This window comes from Halichoerus grypus, chromosome 13 (assembly GCF_964656455.1).
Source record: "Halichoerus grypus chromosome 13, mHalGry1.hap1.1, whole genome shotgun sequence".
In the NCBI taxonomy this organism is placed as follows: domain Eukaryota; kingdom Metazoa; phylum Chordata; class Mammalia; order Carnivora; family Phocidae; genus Halichoerus; species Halichoerus grypus.
In genome coordinates, this window is record NC_135724.1 from 27,386,838 (window position 1) to 27,402,956 (window position 16,119).

At 42.3% G+C, this 16,119-nt stretch overlaps 1 protein-coding gene across 3 annotated transcripts in view; it reads left to right on the plus strand.

The window, feature by feature from the left end:
- Positions 1–16,119, plus strand: part of EPG5 (ectopic P-granules 5 autophagy tethering factor) — a 103,815-nt gene that overhangs the window by 72,799 nt on the left and 14,897 nt on the right. For 2 of the 3 annotated variants that reach the window (XM_036107576.2, XM_078060376.1), the window contains 10 exons: positions 524–718; positions 1,770–1,983; positions 4,046–4,194; positions 4,758–4,959; positions 5,517–5,589; positions 6,991–7,094; positions 11,646–11,821; positions 14,242–14,427; positions 14,933–15,142; positions 15,870–16,014. In XM_036107576.2, coding sequence (XP_035963469.2) covers positions 524–718; positions 1,770–1,983; positions 4,046–4,194; positions 4,758–4,959; positions 5,517–5,589; positions 6,991–7,094; positions 11,646–11,821; positions 14,242–14,427; positions 14,933–15,142; positions 15,870–16,014 — 1,654 coding nt within the window. The remainder of the gene's footprint in view (positions 1–523; positions 719–1,769; positions 1,984–4,045; positions 4,195–4,757; positions 4,960–5,516; positions 5,590–6,990; positions 7,095–11,645; positions 11,822–14,241; positions 14,428–14,932; positions 15,143–15,869; positions 16,015–16,119) is intronic. The other variant, XM_036107577.2, reaches the window with a different exon arrangement.

A 16,119-nucleotide genomic window follows, 5' to 3' on the forward strand; every position in this document is an offset into this window, starting at 1 on the left:
CTCCCTGCTCGGCGGGAAGCCTGCTTCTCCTTCTCCCACTCCCCCTGCTTGTGTTCCCTCTCTCGCTGTGTCTCTCTGTCAAATAAATAAATAAAATCTTAAAAAAAAAAAAAAATGAAGTTAACTTTTTAAAAGTACTAAAAGCACATCTCAATAAAATTTATGACCTAGAGGTTTTGTTTTCTTGACAAAATGCAGGGTCACTTTGAATACTTCGAAATTATGGTAGGTACCTTGCAAATTTCTGGATTCAAATTATCCTAATATTTTAATCTTTTAGAAATTCTCTATGGCTTGTCCAAATCAAATTCATGGATAATCCAGAATTTTTAATATCACCATCATTGGAAGTGTTAGGTTTATCTGTGTTGATTTTAGATTATTTTGATTGTTTCATGTTTTCATTTAGAAAAAGTTCTCTTTGCCTTCTGTATTAGCCCTTAAAGCTTGGTTGCTTAAATAAAAGTTGTGGGGGAAGGCAGTGCAGAATCTGATGACATTTTCCTTTTCTAATTCTTTCAAGGTGTTTATCAGCGGCACTAAGTCAGAATGCAGGAAAGTACTGGAGACCGTTCTGAAGAATAGAAGGCTCTGCTCTCTGCTGTCTCCTTTCTTCACTCCCAATGCTGCACCCGCGGAATTCATTCAGCTCTATGAGAAAGTGGTGAAGTTTCTAAGTGAGGACAACAGTGATATGATTTTCATGCTGCTGACCAAGGTGAGATGTGATTCTGTGCTGATGCCGTCATGGAAATGTAGGATCTGGTGGTGTTTCCCACTCCATAGAAATGAAGGGCCCCCTGGAGTTCTGTTTCCTGGTAGACCCTTTTCACATTTTGTATCATCTTCAAGCAGCCTGATCCCGCAGCTTCTTCTTGTGGGGGCAGTGGTTGTGTTGTGTAGAGCAGTCTTACTCCACATAGTAGAAAAAGGACTTCGCTCCCAAGCCCTCTTGAGAAACAGTACAGCTTTGAAATATTCATAATAGTAATTTAGTGTATCCTTCTTTTGAATATATCCTGAATTTATGCTGAAAATGTGTTTGATAAATGAGATGTCATATATCAAAGTCTCTCATATTTGGAATAAGCCAGATATAAGCAAATTGCCTTTGTCCTCATTCCAAGTAGAATATTAACTCAGGCCCAAGCAATGAATTTACTTAACCACTTGAGAATTGCAGAGCCTTAGTGATTTTGCCTTCAATTGTATTTCTCTAACATCTATAAATCATAAAACCTAGGCGTTTTTTAGGGCCTAGAGACTGCTCTCAGTCTGTAATGGGGGCAAACATTTTATAGTTGGGAATTCTGGGAGGTGATCGATAACCCCCTGAAGTTTTATTAACTGAGATACATTACTACTGCAGACTCAGAAATGTGACTGTATCACATGGAGACAGTCCCATAAAGGGGCTGCTTGTTTCTGGCACTGTGACCAGTGAGGCAGAACGACAGAGTTCTGATTCTTGCCTTGTAGGGAGAACTTAACCAAACATTCTTACGTTACAGAAAAGCACGCAGAGCTGAGAAAACTCCCCTCTGTAATCCCAGAGGGTGAAGTAGAGCTGGCGGCTTACTGACACCTATTAATTATTGACCTGCATAGATTCTTTTAAGTACTTGTATATACGTTTTAGTTTCAGTCTTTATACAAAGCTGAATCTTGAGTGATGTTTGACTTTTAAACTAAATTTGCACATAGTTTTCTCTACTTCAGTTAATTTTCCGGTGTCAATAAAACTGCTTCTTATTTCTTTTTCTTTTTAGTTCAATCTTAAGCAATGGTTAAACACCACTAAACCTCCTCTGTCTGATCGTACCAGGCTTCTGGAGTCCATTCATTTGGCACTTACTGCCTGGGGTCTTGAACCAGATGAAGATATTTTGATGCCATTTAATCTTTTCTGTAAGCACTGGACTTACCTTCTTCTCTACCAGTTCCCTGACCAGTACAGTGACATTCTCAGGCTGCTGATGCAAAGTAAGTGTCTTTTAATTATAATGATTAGATTGCAGTGAATATTTAATGTGACATTTACCATTCTACAGATGTCATCCAAAAATGTAAAAATAAGACCAGTATGTAGGAGTTTTAGAATCACTAATTTCTACCTGAAGTGCTTGATGAACAATGCCCAAAAGGGTACTGTCTGTAAAAAAGGTCAGTTATTGTCCTAAATGTTCAAATGGGCCCTGATTCAGCAAGACAGCACTTAGTATATGGTGTTGAAGTCCACAGTCATGCACCCACCTCTTTCCCTTGACTTTGCAGCTGTCCTGAACTGGGCTGGGTTAGGAGTGGGCCTGCTTACTGTGCTGACTACAGATTTGGTAAGAGAAGGAAGTTGCTCCGTTGCAATATGTTTACTTTGCCAACTGGTTTCTCTGTAGATCCAAATAGTGGATAAATTTTGGTTTTTTTCTCCCACCTTAATTTTTTTGACTCATGTTTTTTTGCAAGTAAATTTTATCTGTATGTAATGGTAGCCTGTATTTATATTCACCAAGGGAAAGAGCAGTGTTCAATTTTCTACATTCCCACCATTTCTTTTTCCTCCCACCCTGCAATTTTCCACTAGAGTATTGGAGATAAGAAGAGGAGTAAAAAGGTTGTTAGCTTTTTTATTTTGGGAATTTCACTAGGTAGGAATTTTATTGAAATTTGATAAATGTGAGATAGTATTTACTTTTTTCATGCGAACTTCATACAGTTTATAGATGTAATGGAAAACTAAGTTTTGCTTTATGCCACATTTTTGTGTTACTTAATATTAAGAAACCATTTAAGGAATAAGGTAATGATTTTATATATTGAACTACCTGAAGAATACTGAAATGTGTGCTCTCGTTTTCAGAGTACTTCAAGCTTTCATTGTTTCTGTGGAGGCAGGTTGAGGGTGGGTGGAGAATGGGGTAGGGAGATGTATTTGTACAATTTTGATGCATGCTGGCCTAATTTTTGCTCTAAATTTTCAGAACTTGATCAAGTATATATTGTGTTTTTTTCTCCTGAAACCTTTTTAAGAGCTTGTAAGCAGTGTGTATAGGCAACCATTGACTTGCATTTAATAGGAAATTTATACTTACCAGGAAAGTAATTTCAGTTAAAGGCTTAAGAATAACAGTACCATCACTGGCCAATTCCGTGACCTCCAGCCTCCTGGTTTAACCTTCCCTCCCTGGACGCCATGTTGGTGTTCTTGGGGCTCTAGCCTTTGCTTATCTCTTCTCTTCATTCTTCATGGACAAGCCCCTTGTTTTCCCTGGCTTCCCTGCTGTGTTCTAGGTGTGCGTGACTCCCATACCTGTAACTTGATTCCAGGGCTGTGTCCTCTAAGAGCCAGACCACAGTAGCCATTCGACACAGACCCTTCACTGTTCCTTAGACAGCTCCCAGTCAGCAGATTGCAGCTGCCTCATCATCTCTCCCCTCGATCTACTCCTACCAATCTCTGTTATCCTGTGTGATCCTCAGGCCACTTCTGGGTGGAAAGGGCCGGAGGAGGTATTAGTCCTGGCCTCTGGGATGGGAGATTTACCAGGAGCAGAGTGCTGGCTGTAGTGTCTATTTTGCGTGCTGTCTCTGTGTTGCTTTAGGTTTTGCCCATTGCACGAGTGGAGTTTCAGGGGTAAGTATGAGAAGAGAGCCTGGACTCTGCACTTGCGTTCTGCAATCCAGTCTCCCTTGTCCTGTTACTGCTGTTTCTCACAGCTTCAGCCAGGAAAGTGGTACCTTGACCGTCCCCCAGTTGGGGGCTGGTAGGTGGGATTCCCCCCCACCCCCGGATTCCAGCTCAGATGGCTCCAGCTGTGCTCACTCCCAGCAGGGTTACTAGGAACCAGGAAGGTGAAGTGTCCAGGTGAACAGTTCTTTTCATAAGTTCTCTTTACTGCAATCTCTTCACCATAGGTCTTTATGAATTAGTTCTGGATTTTTATTGAATTTTCATTCCTTTGTAAAGTACACACGTTATTTGATTCAAGTTGAAAAAGTTAGTTTGTGAAAGATGCTAACCTGCTGTCTTCCGTCCCTGCCCCATAAGGCTCCGCCGAGCAGCTGCTGAGCCCCCAGTGTTGGAAAGCCACTCTGAGAGCCCTGGGCTGCTGTGCCCCAAACTGCCAGCAGGGGGCAGCTTCTGCAGAGAGCTCGGTGCTTCAGAGCTCTCCAGATGTTCTCTTGTCTGACAAGCAGGTGTGTCGCTTTTGGTGTCTGAAGTTTATGTCTCTGCATTCCTTTTCTGTTTCCTTTGCTATCTGTTTTTTAAACAGTTGGAACACATTCAAAATTTTTACCTAAAAAAGCTGCACTTCTGTGCATTATCTTTAAGAGCCCTGTTTTTGTCAGTCACTTTCTTCCTCCCATGCACCCTTTGCCTTTCTCTCACACCTCAGAGTCTGTCTTGCTCACCCGTTCAAGAGCAGCCCAGACCCACCCTCTGGGTGTACCTTCCCTCCCCACCTTACCCCACCCAGTTAACCTCACACCCCTGGCTCCTGTGGTCAGGTTCTCATGCAGCATCCCACAGAGCCCTCGGTTCCATCAGTGTTATGTGATGTGGGGCCGCATGACAATGTACTGGAAAGAATGGTTCCTCTGCTTTAGAAAAAGAGTTTGAAATCTGCTGATTTACTTTTCCTATGCAAACACCTTTGCAACTCTATTACAAAGTCCGAGCCCTCCATCACAGTCGACCCTAGTACTCTGCTGAAAGTAGACCTTTAGTAAGGACTCTTTGCCCCGTCATTCTCTTCCAGGTAGTGGAGACTATACAGTGGCTTTCAAACTTTTTTTATAAGCTTCGGTTATCCACATTGGACTTTAAAAGCTTTGGTTTATTCTCAAAATGGAGTCCTTACATGGCTGATATGAAGACACTCTTGGGCTATCTTGTAAAACGGCTGCTTGATTCAGAAATGGCCTGCTTGGCTCAAGACCCATTTCCCAGCAGCAAAACAGGTAATATGCCCTTAGTGCACCACGGAGCAAGGTGCTCTGACCTTCCATTAGAAGAAACTTGAATAGACACGTTAAGATATTTAAATCTTAGCAATAAAACTATATATCTGAGTGTCAAGAAGAAGAAATAGGAAATATATAGTATAGGCGTGAACCCATCTATGTATCATACCTATGTTCACTCGCACACTGTGTGCTTGCTTCAGCTTGTCTCTGCCCCTCCTTCATGGGGCACGGCACACGGAGATAGGTTTCAGTCTCCCGCTCTTTCTTCCTATATTTATCTTATTTGGGAAAGGGTTCTTAAACATTTATCTTTTAAAAAATATATGGTATAAAATTATCCATGACACTGTGAGGTAATAAAAATTCCTCAGGAAATTCCATTGCAGCAAATGATGAAAACATGAGCTTAACTTAGTTACATGAAATGTGTTGTTTATCAACATAGGTTTGTGAGTATACAGATAATAAGTAGATTTTTTTTTAGCGTTATTAGTGATATTGACAAAGGATGAGCTTGTTTCTTGTCTCTAAAAATTTTGCTTTGTTTTTAGTGCTGAGATCCCTACATTCAGTAATCATCCAGCTCTTTAAGCCATGGATCTTGGTTTTAGAGGACCATGAAAGGTAAATCGTTTTTCAGAGATTCATATTCTTTTGAAATTTATAAGGTTCTGATGGTAATTTGTTATGAGGGATGCGTCACAGATTTAATTTTTTATGTAGGGCCATATTAAATTTAGAAAATGCTTCCTTATGAAGGAAACTTAAGACATTTTCTGCTTGTGGAATTGTTAGTTTGGTTGATCAGACCTATTAACTTTGAAGCAAAACTAGACACTTATTTCCAGTTTTCTACAAAAAGACGTTGAATAAATTTTGGTACTTAATTTCAGAAAAATGGGTGTTACTCTCCTGAATTAGATTTTGATAATATACTACTGTAAAATATGAGACTAACTTGATTTTATCCAGTACCTCGGTTATTTATTTTTTGGAACTAAGTTGGCTTTTGAATTACTGGGTGGCAATGAACCCCTTTCACATGAGTTTGGAGACTAAATGAAAGCATGATGTTATGAGCATTTAAAACAGAGGTGTAGAAACTGTTCACATGCCGGGAGTTGCCTTCTGAGTCTATTTTCCCCTAAAAGCATACAAACAAAGCTAGGTGAATTTGTCAGGAGTTTGTTAAAATTACAACAGTGCTAGATATCACAGTGTTTAGGTGTTTTCACAACTATTAATCTGTTACTGAGACTCAGAAAACATGAGTGGCTTTGCTTCAGTCCTACCACGAGTGAGGGCCAGAGCCGGGAGCAGAGCTCAGGGCTTCCGACTCCCCTGTCAGGACTCTTGGCATTAGCCCATGCTGCTCCAAGAGCTCGCTGAAGAAAACAGAAAAGGTTCTGGATCTTTGCGTTTGCTAGAGGACTATCCTCAATCTGCAAGCTTCAGGATTCTGTGCTGACTCCGAGACTGTTGGCAATAATGCAGACTGCTGTTTATTTCCAGGAAGAATTAATGGGATTTATTTTGATATTGAATTTTCTGGGCCCAGTTCAGAAACTAAAATGATCATATAAAGAGTTTTTTTCTTTGGTTATTTCGAAATCTGTCCGTTTTTGGCCATCTTTCTGTTACAGGGATTTTTTTTTTCCATGTTTTAGGTAGACAAAACTGTTGAAGCCACTTAGTGGCACGCGTCTGAGGCATTTGAAATATAACCGAGATACACAGGGGTGTAAATTGAATTTAAAAAGGTATTAATCTATGTAGACAACACATTTCTGAAACATAATTGCATTGGAATGAAAGGTTTAGAAGGAAAGTAAATAAAATTGTGTGATTGTTATTATGAGCTACGATTCATCTCCAGGAATTCACAGCGGTTAAAGTGGTCAGAATGTGTTTTGGGGCTACATAATACAGTGATCTGTAGGACTGAGGCAGTCCCTAGACTCTGGGACCTAGAGTGATTTAACCACGGTGCTTTCCTTTCTAAGCGTGTGCTTCTTTTATTTAAAGCAGCCAACGACATTACCCCTGGCTGGAGAGTGATGCTGTGGTGGCCTTAAGCATTGTGCAGTTGTTCACGGACTGTATTGACTCTTTGCACGAGAGTTTTAAAGGTAGGAAGATGTTATGTTATGTCTCTGGTTAGTTACCACGTTTTTCCTAAATCATTCGGTTACTCTTTTGCCTCTGCTTTTCCTACTTTGTTTAATTTTATTTTAGTTGAGAGGCAGTCATCTTTGACCAAAGGAGGTCACTGATAAGTTGGTTGGTGTGAAGTTTGTAACCTCTTATTGTTTGTAAGGTAGCTCTGAGCTGCATCAGCCTTGGAATATAGGCAGCCATTCTCTTCAAATATTTCTGTCCCTCATGTTGAACCTCATTCTATCTTCTGTGACTCCAACTTCTTTTTCATGTTTTCTTTCTGTGCTTCATTTTGGGTGAATTTTTGAGGACTCTCTTCCAGTTTACTTAGTCTCTCCAGCTGTGTCTCATCTGCTTTAAAAAAAAAAAAAAGCCTTTGGATTTATTTCAATTTCTAGAAGTCATGTTTGTTTTTTTTCAAACCTATCCTCCTTTTTGATAGCATATCATTTCTTTTGTTTAAAATTCTAATTTTTGTTTGAAATGTTTAAACATAGTTTCCTTTATGATCTGTTTGCAATAACTGAAGTTACTATTGGGGATGGCTTATGCTACAACTAGTTAGATGTTCCTTCAGATTCTTACACTTAGAGGCTTGTTTCCTTGTGGATTTTTAAGTTTTGTATTGTGAGCCCGCATTTAGAGAGATTCTCTCTGTGGGAATTCCGTAAAGACAAGGGCTTGAGGGTGTGTCCTCCAGAGGAGATCTGCACTTGTTGCCAGCGGGAGTTGTGTAATTCCTTGGCCTGTGGTTTCTCACTGTTGTGCTGTAAACAGTCAGACCCCAGGCTCACTCGCCGGCGGGCCTCAGTGATCACTGTCAACTTGTTCCTCTCCTTGGCTCTGAGTCAAGGTGAAGGCAGAGATCTTACCCTGATCTGCTCTTTCAGTGAGGGTGCAGTCCTTAGGAGACTCCTCATGCTGTTAGAACCCCTCAGAAGCCGACCGTCCATGGGCAGCTGAGGCTTCAATGTCTGTTCAGTACCCAGGTTTCCTGGTCTCTCTTTGCTTCTGGTCCCTGTTTCTGGCCCTGTTTACTTCCGTTGAGCGAACGTAGTTCTGCATTTTCAGAGATGTTTTATTCAGAGATGCAAGATTCTTGCAATCGCCTCCTGTTTTTCCTATCTCCAGTTTCTGTTCCTGCCTACTGACTCGATTGATTTTCGTGAAATAGTATTTATATCCTATCATATTCATATTTCCAAACTTTAAAGTGTCATGTTTCTGCCCAGCATTCCGATATGGCTGGCCCAGTGTACTTCAACATTATGTGATGGTTTCTTCATGGAAACCTTCCACTCCAGCCATACTGCTTGACGCACTATTCTGCGAATGTCCTTGGCCCTCCCCTCGCTGCCCTTGCTCATGCTGATTCCACTACCAGATGAAGCCTCGGGTACTTTATATTCTTTCGCACGTGTGTTTATGTGCATGTGTTTCTCGCCTGCCTCTGAATCTTCTAGCGCACCTCTGCGGTTTGAGTCCTTGGGCAGTAGACACCGTGATGGAGCCCAAATGCCAGAGATCTGTTTGGGGCGGTGGCCTCGGACCCCCGCGCAGGTGGGGCAGCTGTGAGAGGCGAGTGGGAGGGAAGAGCAGTGCGCCTGCCTGCAGTGCAGCTCCGACCAATGGGCGGCCAGGCCAGCAGCCGGCGCCAGGCAGACATTCCGCCCTACCGCTCCCACGTTGGGCAGAAGTGGCCACTCTGTGCTCAGTTGTTGGCTCCCCTCGGGCACTGCAGTGGGTCCTGAAGGAGCGCGGCCTGCTGGGCACCTTCTGTTTCTGACTGGTCTGCCTCTGCGGCGCCACATTCTCTGTGGCTCGTAGTCGCCGACTTAACAATGTGGCCTTTGGTCCTGAAAGACAGATGTGTGTGTGTGTGCAGAACAGATTTAGGTTTGCAGCCAAATTGAGCACAAAGTACACGGAGTGCCCATATGACCCCCCTCCCACACCTCCCACACACAACCTCCCCTCCTATCAACACCCCCCCCGCTAGAGTGGTATGCTGGTTACAGCTGATGGGCCTACACTGACACCTCATTGTCACCCAAAGCTCATAGTTTACGTTACCGTCCACTCTTGGCATTGTACATTCTGTGGACTTTGACGGCTGTGTAATGACACGTATCCACCATTATGGTATCCTGCAGAGTAGTTTCGTGGCCCCAAGGATCCTCTGTGTTCTGCCTACTCTCCCCCTCTTCCACCTAATTCTAGGTGACCACTGATTTTTTTTTCTTGTCTCCATAGTTTTAGTTTTTTTAGAATGCCAAATAGTTGGAATCATATATTGTGTAGCTTTTCATATGGGCTTCTTTCACTTAGTGATATGCATTTAAGTTCCTCCAAGTCTTTATATGGCTTGATAGTTCATTCCTTTTAGCACTGAACAGTATTCCATTGTCTAGATATATATATATTTTTTTTTTTTTAAGAGAGAGAGAAAGCGCACAGGGGGTTGGCGGGGGCAGAAAGGAGAGAGAGAATCCCAAGCAGGCTCCACACCCAGCATGGAACCCGACTTGGGGCTCAATCTCATGATCCTGAGGTCATGACCTAAGCCGAAATCAAGAGTTGGAAGCCCAACTGACTGAGCCACCCAGGTACCCCATCATCTGGTACTTTTGATTGACCTTTTACATACATGCCAGATCTCTTTAAAAAAAAATTTTTGACCGAACTGTAAGATGTAAACTCTAGGTCCAGAAACATTATTCTTTTTATCCCCTATAAGACTTATGCAGTGCCATAATCTCAGTATCTATTTGATAAGTATTGGTTTAATGAGTAACATTTGAAATACTAACAGTACTCACTTTTTTTAGAAAGACAAACTTCTAGCTGCTTATCATCATCAAAAATATTTGAGCATCAAATTATAATCACAAAGGCACCATATATATATATATAAATTTTTTTTTTTTTAAGCAGGCTCCATGCGCAGCATAGAATCCAACATGGGGCTTGAGCTCACCATCCTGAGATCAAACACGAGCTGAGATCAAGAGTTGGATGTTTAACCGACTGAGCCACCCAGGTGCCCCTGTATGTTTAGTTTCTTAGTATAGGGGACAAGCACTCTCTCAGGCTCTTGCCTGTGTATATAAAATAAGAAAGTGGCTTGGGAACAGGAGGGTCCATGGCTAACATCAGGAATTGGTAGCTGAGTTCAAGGAGAGGAAACAGAACTGTGCAAAGCAGGAAAAAGCATTTTATTATAGCCTTTTAGATCTTCTGATCCAGCTCCCTCCTTTTATTCATGAGAAAATGAAGACCCAAAAAGCAAAATGAATTTATCTGAGCTCACAGAACTTAATGTGTGTCTGGGCTGGAACTAGAAACTCAGTCTTGTCCTCAGAGATTACCTTTTAGACATCCAACTATATATCCATCCTTATTTAAACAGAACTATCTTTTATTCGTATTTAAATAAATGCTAACCTTACCTTATCTTAAAAGGTTAAAAACATGTTGATGTTTCATGCTGTAGAATAAAGTAAGGACTGTGAATCAAGGGCACAGGTATGTTGGAAATGATAAATCGATTGCTACCATGGGTTGATGCTCATTGGTCATTTTTCAAAAGCCACTACTAAGAACCACCATCAGGTTTCTCGTGTTGTTGTGGGCGGCTGGCTCTCTCTTCTTTGACTACATTCATTTCTTTGCGTAGAACCAGAACATCTGAAAAGTTTTGTTTTAGACTAAATGCCCCTTATACTGGCATTCACTCTTGCGGGCACTGAGGTAATTGATACTTGTGACTTTAATACTGAGTGATCCATGTCGCAGAGGAGTGTCGTTTTAGAATAACTTAGCCGAGTGACAGTTAATCATCTAGTTGTACTGCACCACGGGTTACGTTTTAGTCATGTGCAACATTTCCTTTTGAGCGATATTGGATTCCTCCAAGGCGCCAAATGAATGAGTGCTCCATGCTGGTGACTGATTATATGCTGAGGGCAGCAGACTGGAGGGATGCCTAGAAGTGGGTGGGGTTGTGCAAGTGTATTTGAGTTAAAAAGCCATTTAGCTAGAAGTTTTAAAGAAAAACTGATCGCCCCTGCTATCTCCCACCTACCAGCTTCTCATTCTGGTTCCCCAAGTAAGTAATTACAGTACTGGTCTTTGCTATTAATTTGCCATCAGTTGTTTGTTTTTTTTTTTTTTCCTGGCACATGAAAATCTTTGAAATTTGGTAATTACTGAGAACCTTAGGTTTTAGACTTTTAGTTCAAATTTTTGTTTTGTGTTTGTTTTTTGTTTTTAAAGATTTTATTTATTTATTTGACAGAAAGAGACACAGTGAGAGAGGGAACACAAGCGGGGGAGTGGGAGAGGGAGAAGCAGACTCCCCGTGGAGCAGGGAGCCCGATGCGGGGCTCGATCCCAGGACCCCGGGATCATGACCTGAGCTGAAGGCAGACACTTAACGACTGAGCCACCCACGCGCCCCATGTTTGTTTGTTTTTAAAGATAACCCAGAAGGTCTTCAGCTGTGTTTTCTGCTTGAATTTTAGATAAGCTGTTGCCAAGTGATGAAGGAGCCCTTCGGTTACACCTGATGCATTATTGTGAAGCGTGTACAGCCCCCAGAATGCCAGAGTTCATTCTGTACGCCTTCCATAGTGCCTACCGGAGACTCCCATGGAGGGACCTGCACCCTGACCAGATGCTCATGGAGGCCTTCTTCAAAGTGAGCCCTCGCGCTCCGTGTCGCAGCCTGGCTCCTAGGGAGCAGCCTGCTCACTGCGGTTCTCAGGCCCGGCTGCAGTGGGTGCTAGAGTGGACTGTGCTCGCATTCTGTGTTGCCCAAATGCTGCTTGTGGGAAGCAGCGTTCCGTGGAATTCATTTTACTGTGGGAGTAGGCAACTGGAAGACATTTGTAGGACCATTTTTAAACCCAGGGAAAGATGTTGACTGTAGCATGGCTGTCACCCCTGGACTTTCGTAATATTGTTGTAGGAATACATGGTTTAATGACTTTGTCATGCTCAGTCTTGGTGTCTCTGGGTTTGCATCTTTTTCTAGGACAGTATCATCAGGCTTCCATGTTGTTAAATGTTCTATTAAAGCAAAATGTAATTGGTACTCAAGCCATTAGTTTCTTTAAGCAGTTACATAAGGGAATAATGCTGTAGGAGACAGAAGTGCATCGTAACAACCAGTGACGCATCATAATCATATAAAGACCCGAAATGACTTGGAAAAATTGCTAATATGTATGTGAGTCTTAGCAGTAGAAGCAATGGTTACAAAAAACAGCCCCAGTAGCATCACTTACATAGCGCCCGGCATTTTTGTTGTTTTGTTGTTCTTAGGTTTCCATTTTTAAAGATTATTTATTTATTTATTTATTTGACAGAGAGAGAGAGACAGCGAGAGAGGGAACACAAGCAGGGGGAGTGAGAGAGGGAGAAGCAGGCTTCCCGCCGAGCAGGGAGCCTGATGTGGGACTTGATCCCAGGACCCTGGGATCATGACCTGAGCCGAAGGCAGATGCCTAACGACTGAGCCACCCAGGCGCCCCTTAGGTTTCCATTTTTTTCCATTTCCCCTTACCATCTTGTCTTAGCTTTTTATAGTCATTTCAGTTTATTTATTCAGAGTCACCAGTACTCTTGTGTTTACTCCTCACTTGACGTCACGTTGATGACTGAGACACCGTAAGTGCTTTAATTCCTGCAGGTCCATGGTGGTCTCTGATGGTCCGGGAAACGTACGGCGGTCTGTTAGCGCTGACCGTGGAGAGCACCCAGGGCTGCGCTTGTCAGCCGCTCCTCTGCAGCCAAGCTCCAGGGAAGGCTGAGGACGGCTGTCTCTGAAATAAAAGCTTAGGAATGATTTTATAGCCGGTTTAGTATATGAGATAGGTCCCGAGTAGATATTTATCACTACTATGAACATGGAAGAGAATGTTTGCTTAAAGAGCTGTAGGGTGGCTTGAAGCGGGCGGCCTCAGCTGTGTGACAGATGAAATGTGAGCACAGCCCCGAAGGGTCACTGTAGACTCGGTGCCTCTAGGTATTTTAGTCTAATGAGAGATGGTGCTGACCTGGCCGGAAGCAGGAAGCCTTTCAGTCCTGTGTGTCTTTCTGGAGTAAGAAGGGATGTGTTTTGAGGGGTTTGGAGTGAGGATAGAGAACAGGTGATAAAAGAGGATGAGGAATCATTTTCTAAAAGGGAAAAGAAGCAGCAGTTAATATGATATAATGATGGTAGTCACAGGAGGGCATGAATCATCACCAGATTCCATTGACTGATTTTATAAATGGCTTTTTAATCTTCATTTTAAATAGAAAAATTTATAGCTAGCCATGTTTTATTTTAAACAGACTGCTGAAATGGGCTAATAAGAGTTAACTCTGACATTGATTATATACTGTAAAATACATTTACCACCCGCCCACCAATCCCTAATATATTTTAAATATCTTTTAAATAGGATTTAATTAAATATTACGCAGTCATCAAAAATCACAAAGTCTAATGATGTGGAGACATTTTTATAACATAACATTATACCAAAAAGGCAGTATAAAAATTATATACAATAATAGAGCGGGTCTCAAAGTATGGTCCTAGAACCAGCAGCGTCTGCACCACCTGGGAGCTTGTTAGAAATCCAAATTCCTGCTCTCACCCTAGATGTAGGAAATATAAAATTCTGGGGGTAGGGTCCCACAATCTGTGTTTTAGTGAGTTCTCCAGGTGGTTCTGCTGCACAATCAGCTTTAGGAACTACTGACTAATAGATCTCAACCTTTGTTCTATCTTAGCACATCTGAGGATTGTGACAGAGCATTGGTGACTGTGGCAGGGATTTACCACCCTGGTTAGAGCTAGGGAAGGTCATTCCTCTCCTGTTAAGAATTAGTGGAATAAATAATGAACTCTAAACAAGCTGAAAAATGTATGCATTCACTGAGGATGGAAGAAAAAATATTACAAATGTCAAGTCTAAATCTTTGCGGGGAAGGATTCAGACATGGTTTTTATAATTTGGGGAAAAAGTTATTTTTAAAATTCAATTTAGTAAGCATTGATTTATACACATTTTTAAGAACACAGACAGTTTAAAGGAAAACATTAATTTTGATTCATTTCCCTTTAAGGTGGAACGAGGAAGCCCTAAGAGCTGCTTCTTATTTTTGGGGTCTGTCCTGTGCGAAGTCAACTGGGTCAGTGTGCTCTCTGATGCCTGGAGCCCCAGTCCCCACCCAGAGACCCGGAGCATGATTGTCTGCCTCCTTTTCATGATGATTTTATTGGCAAAGGAAGATCAGCTGGTAGACCAAGCAGTAAGTTTGGAGAGCCTGTGATGAAGACTTGGCAAGGCTTCCTAGAGCCCCACTCCCTACGAGGTTGTAGCTTTTCACTTGTTTCCCTAACACCTCTGTCAGTGTGAATATCTGCTTGGCATATGGGATGTGCCTTCAACTAGGCGCCCGATTTTCTGGGATTGTTCATAATCTAATTCTGGGTTATGAAGGGAAGCACACTGAGTTAGAGAATACAAGTCAATTTTATTTTACATCTCATTAATTGCTAGTTCTGCCACCAGATCTGAGAGTTCCTTTGAAAATTGGGTTCTGAATACTTACAGATTTTAAAGTTAATGTGTTTTTGCCAAGACCTTGGTTATTACTTTCACTAGTACTTCTAGCTTCAGTAGATACTTACTTGACATCTTAACTGTTCAGTGCTTATCATAGGCCATCTTAGTGATCACTCCATAGACTAGAGATACATATTTCTGGGAAACTGAGAACTCCGAAACTAAAGGAATATGTGTTTTATTTTTAGGATTCACCTCTCCTGAACCTCCTCGGACAAACAAGCTCACTCTCGTGGCATCTCGTGGATACCGTGTCCTACCAGAGCGTGCTCAGTTATTTCAGCAACCATTACCAGCCAGCCATCATCCTGGCAAAGGAATCTTCTGCGGAATTAATCATGAAGCTCCTAAGAGTGTCTGCGGGCCTTTCCATTCCTACTGACAGCCAGAAACATCTTGTAAGTTGAGTGGGTGCTTTAAAAGGCAGAGTGTTCTTCAGGATTGTGGTAGTGGAGGTGCTGCTGAGGACGGTCTCAAACCCTGTGATGGCTCAGGTGAAAGAGTTAGAGGATGTGTACCATTGTGTACTCCTGTTTTGGCTTCTCAGATCCTTTAGTTTTAATTATCTCTTTTGCTAAACCTTCACTTACTAGCAGTCCCACACGCTAACAAGAGGGCAGAAGGATTGAGGGCGGCAGCCTGTGGTTTAGAGATCTGGATGTCACTGGCAGCAGAATGGCAGCGAAATGATGAGCATGAATTTGAGGTCTGCCAAACTCCGGTCCCCAGCTCACGGCCATTCCGACGTTGGTTTTCTCATCTGAGTTGGAAATAGTGCTTTGCCTCAAAGTGTTGTTGTGAGAATTAAATTAGGTAGTGAATATAAAAGTTTTTGGAAAAGTTTCTGGCAAGTAATCAATGTGTAGTTAACATTGCTATTGATGTAGTGAAAAAGGAAGAATGTTCTGGAATTTGGGAGAATGTGGGTTTTGGTGTAAGTGTTACCACAGATTTGCATATCCCTAGACACAGGGCCCTTAGACACACACCTGTCTTCATGTGGCCTCCTGCTCTGTCCTCGCCTCTCCCTCCCGAAGCATTCAGAGCAGTGACATGCCCCCAGGGAATACTCAGTTTATACTGCTCGCATGGATTCAAATGAATGCTCCTTTTATTATTTGTCAGGATGCAGTTCCAAAGTGCCGAGCCTTCACTCATCAGATGGTTCAGTTCCTCAGCTCCCTGGAACAAAATGGAAAAATCACCTTAGCAGTCCTAGAAAAGGAGATGTCTAAGCTCTTGGATGATATCATCGTCTTTAACCCACCTGGTGAGTGGCCCATGGGCCATCGTGTCTCCATTCAGTGGGTGAATCCCTGCTCTTGTGAGATCAGGGGCCTGGGCAGGACACTTTCAGTCTTGTTCCCAGAGAAGT